This window comes from Vitis vinifera, chromosome 1 (assembly GCF_030704535.1).
Source record: "Vitis vinifera cultivar Pinot Noir 40024 chromosome 1, ASM3070453v1".
Taxonomy (NCBI): domain Eukaryota; kingdom Viridiplantae; phylum Streptophyta; class Magnoliopsida; order Vitales; family Vitaceae; genus Vitis; species Vitis vinifera.
In genome coordinates, this window is record NC_081805.1 from 1,005,391 (window position 1) to 1,009,822 (window position 4,432).

General features: G+C 28.6%; 1 protein-coding gene across 1 annotated transcript; it reads left to right on the forward strand.

Annotated features, from left to right (window-relative positions):
- The first annotated feature begins 1,021 nt into the window (after window positions 1–1,021).
- On the forward strand, window positions 1,022–3,113 carry LOC109121493 (transcription factor WER-like). Its single transcript, XM_019222960.1, has 3 exons — window positions 1,022–1,210; window positions 1,319–1,448; window positions 2,723–3,113. Exons 1-3 carry the CDS (start codon window positions 1,066–1,068, stop codon window positions 3,111–3,113), a joined length of 666 nt encoding a protein of 221 aa, XP_019078505.1. The 5' UTR covers window positions 1,022–1,065.
- Window positions 3,114–4,432: the final 1,319 nt, after the last annotated feature.

Below are 4,432 nucleotides of genomic sequence, written 5' to 3' on the forward strand. Positions count from 1 at the left end.
TAATTGTTTTTAATTACTTTTATTTATTTTTTGAGAGCTAATTTAAAAAATAATTATACAAACACGTAGAATGATTAAAAATAAAGTATTAAATATAAAAATTATTTTTAAAACATATTAAATCCAAATTAAAAATATTTCAAATTCTCAAACAAATTTTTGTTTTATAAAATGTCAAACAATATTTTCAAAAATTATTCTTAAAAACTGTTTTAAAAAACAGTTATTAAATAAAACCTTTATTTATTTATTTATTTTGAGTAAATTAAAATTACTATTCAATAAGTTATAATTTCTTTAAAGAGTTTAATAACCGAATGCAAACAAATCTCTTTCTAATAAGTTTTTTTCACTTACATATCTATATCAAAAAAGGAACAAAAAAGAAAAAAGGGAGATGTGAATGTTAGACTTTCCATAATATCAAAAGAATAATTCTAGGTGCCCTACCAAGAAATGCCCTCTAATCACAAATTCCCATATGACCAAAAGCTACTTAAATCCCAGTTCTTGGTATTATTTTTTTGGTTTAAGTATTATTTCTTGATATCTTTATTCATTATTAATCCAGATTTAATCATATATATTTGAATGACCTCAATTGTAAATTTGGTGTGGTGTCCGATCCCTACCATAGTATTTTGATGATCAAATCCCTGATTAAAGCTTGACCAAAGCCAGACAGATGGACATAATTAATGAATAAATTGAAGAGAGAGAAAAAAATTATTCTAAAGTTGGTCAAACCAGGGTTAGAATGGGTGGCAACTTCTGGCATAGGGCGGGCGGAAGGGTTGTTGGCTTGTTGCATTATTTATTTTGTCCAACCTCAACGTGAAAAATTAAAAATAAAATAAAAATCCCCAAATCATTGCCTCCCTGATGGGGACAAGTCTGTGATCTTCAGAAATACTATTTAAGAAATGAATGCCCCTGTCTCTTTACAACTCTCGTAATTGATGTATCACACATTGATCAGGGTCTCATACCCGTTCAACTTTGATTAATTCCTTCTCCATACATTAGCAATATACGCCAGTGTCTGTCTGTGCCACTGAATCATCAATGAAGAGAAGAGAGAGAGAAGATCATCACCATAGCAATACTGCACTTAGAAAGGGCACTTGGAGTGAAGAAGAGGATCGCTTGCTCAGAGAATATGTAGACAAGTATGGTCAAGGCAACTGGAAGCACATCACTTCCAAAACAGGTATGTGGTCACCTTCATCATCATCTGGGTTTTCTTTTCTTCCTTTCTTTTGCTTTTATGATTTTATCCTACCAAGAAAGCTACGAGACTTGAACTTGATAATGGCAGGGCTTCGCCGTTGCCGGAAGAGTTGCAGGTTAAGATGGTTGAACTATCTTCGACCAGACATCAAGCGCGGCAGCTTTGGAGTTGATGAGGATGATCTGATTATCAGACTCCATAGACTCTTGGGCAACAGGCATGTAAACCAGTAAACACCACATTCTATTATTATTTCTAAGGCAAAGTTTGCTTCTAGTTTTAGCCTCCAAACTTATAGAAAAAGACTTAGACATTAGAGTTAAAGAAACAACCTCAAATGATTTTAATTTCAAATGCAACCCTTGTACTGATACATCATATAGCAAACTTGAGTTATTTGTTATGTTGCACTTGTTATGTTGCACGTAATCATCCTATATGTATACTGTTTTTGTTCTCTTATTAATTCTTTAGTCATATAATGTCATTATGTCACTTTATATATTTTGTTAACTTAGAACTCGATAGAGATTTTAAAAAACGTTTTTAATATTTTTAATACTTTAAAATTTTATTATTTAAATATTAAAAATACTATAAACGTTTTTTAAAATCGCTTCTAAACACACTATTAGTTTATGTCAATTGAGTGAAATTTTTTGTGTGGTATAGGAAAGTGTTTCTACACTTTAAATCGACCATTTCAAATATATTTCTTAAAGCAACAAAAAAATTTTAATCCTTAGATTAGTTATATGCTCATAAATATCATGAGATTAGTACATCATTTATACTTCGCAAGATATCCAAAAAATTTCGATTGATTATTTCACTAATAACATAAGAGCATTAACCCTTGTTTTCAAGTAGAAAAAAAATTGAAATCGTTAGATGATACACCCATAAACTTAATGAGGTTAATTAGGAATGACAACAGGACGGGTTTTTTCAGGTACCCGCCTCGCCCCACCCCTAATGGGACTAAGTTTAAATTTAATAAATGGATTTGGGACGGGTATCAGGTTTTTTTTTTTAAACCTAGGGCAGGTTCGGGTATTGCCCCACCTCACCCCGATTATATATAAAATTAACTTTAAAATTAAATTTAATTTAAAATTTAAAATTAACTTAATTTAAAATTTTATTTTACTATTTTTAATATATAGATAATAATAATAAAATTTAATAAAATAAGTTATAAAAAATATAATAATTTTATTATTTATAAATTATATTTATTTTAATGTAATTAAAAATTTAAAAGTAATTTAAAAAAAAAAAAAAACTAAACAGGGGGTTGGAATGTGACGATCCGTCCCGTTGTCATTCCTAAGAGAACCTTGACCCTAGTTTACATGTAAAAAATAGTAATCATCACCTTTTCTAAAGAAAATAATATATTTTATGTTTTTAGAAAGAGAAAGTTATATATATAAAAGGATGGGAAGAGGGATGTTTCTAACAGGTTGTGAATGGGTTGTTGGGGTTCAGATGGACTCTAATTGCAGGAAGGATTCCAGGAAGAACATCCAATGACATTAAAAACTATTGGAACACTTACTTGAGCAAGAAGATTCAATCAGAAGCCGACAAAAGTGCAGGCTTGGTGAAACATAACACCTGTACTTCAGCCGTGCATTCTGAGACATTGGGAAGTGAGTTTGAGACCTGCTCAGAACAAAAACAAGGAGATGAGGAAGAAGAAGATACAGTATCATTCTGGAGGAGACTTTTGTTAGAGGGAGAATATAGGGAACTTGATTTGAGAGTGAAAAACAAAGAGATATTGCAGGTTGAACACGAAGAAGAAGATGATGACGACTTGTTTCAGGGGCTGGATGATTTGCTTCATGATGTGGACATTTTAGATTGCTTTGCTTAAATAATTCATTTCTTTTATTTTTTCTTTCTGGTCTAATTTCTTTTATTTCACTTTATAAACCCAATTTCTTCCTGGACTTTTGGACGAAATTTTGAAAAGAAAACAATAATTTAAAATCTAATATTTATTAAATATGTTTTCATTTTTTAATTTCAAAATAATGGAAAGCATCTTCCATTTTAGGTTTATATCATACCCTCATATCAAAAAGAGTATTTAAAATAAAAATAGAATGCATATTTTTATTCCCGAAAACCTAAAAATTTTCTTTAAATCAAATACAATTGGTTTTCAAGCAAAATGGCAGCAAGAGTAAAGTAACAGAAAAAGAAGAAGAAGAAGGATCAGATATATTTTACCCTTTTAACCTTTGACGTGTTTTACCCTTTACTTTCTCACATTCAAAACTTAATACTTTACTCTTTAAATTTGTTAAAATATAACACTTTACATCTTAAACTTATTAAACCTTTGACGGGTTTTACATTTTATTCTCTCACATTCAAAACTTAATCTTTCCTCTTTAAATTTATTAAAATATAACATTTTACACCCTAAACTTATTTAATAATAATAATACTAACATACACACAAAGAAAAAAACTGAAGTACAAAGAAAAATATCAATTATACAAGTTTGAAATAGTTACACTTCACAACTGCATGTGAAAATTATGAACATTCTGAGACTTCTGTCAGAGGCAGAGTAATTCAGCAGGTTGAAGATGATTGACGTGAAGAAAACAAGTCTGTTATTAATTGTTCCTTTCCATGATTGGAAAGTTGGAAATAGGACTGCACGACGTTATCTATTCATTAGTTTGTTGCCACCAACCTTTCTACCTATGTATAAGAAAGCTTACATCTATATATATATATATATATATATATATAGTTTGTTGCCACCAACCTTTCTGCCTATGTATATAGAAAGCTTACATCTATATATTATACACATTATGCCACATTGTTATTGTTATATTACATTTATATTACATTTTTTTTATTTTAAAATCATGTAATAAAATATTATAATATACTTATAATAAATCCACTAAAATCAATTAACATATGATATAACTATATCCATTTGTAATAATTTATAATTCTTATATTATAATTCTAAAATAATATTTGATCTATATTTATAATGTTCATATTCCTTCTCATAGGTTTCACAAGGTTTTTTATATGATTTTACTCATTTCTTTATTTTCAACTTTTTAGAAATGATTCACTAAAAATCTGAAAATATTAAATAAGTGTTTTCACTTTTTTCATTTTCTCCAATCAATTTTCAAGGTAAAATATATATATAT

Bases quoted from the DNA above. Each gene is read 5' to 3' on its own strand.
- LOC109121493 (XM_019222960.1), top strand. From the start codon at position 1,066: ATGAAGAGAAGAGAGAGAGAAGATCATCACCATAGCAATACTGCACTT. The intron at 1,211-1,318 runs GTATGTGGTCAC...TGATAATGGCAG, and splicing joins GCACATCACTTCCAAAACAG to GGCTTCGCCGTTGCCGGAAG. The intron at 1,449-2,722 runs GCATGTAAACCA...GTTGGGGTTCAG, and splicing joins CATAGACTCTTGGGCAACAG to ATGGACTCTAATTGCAGGAA.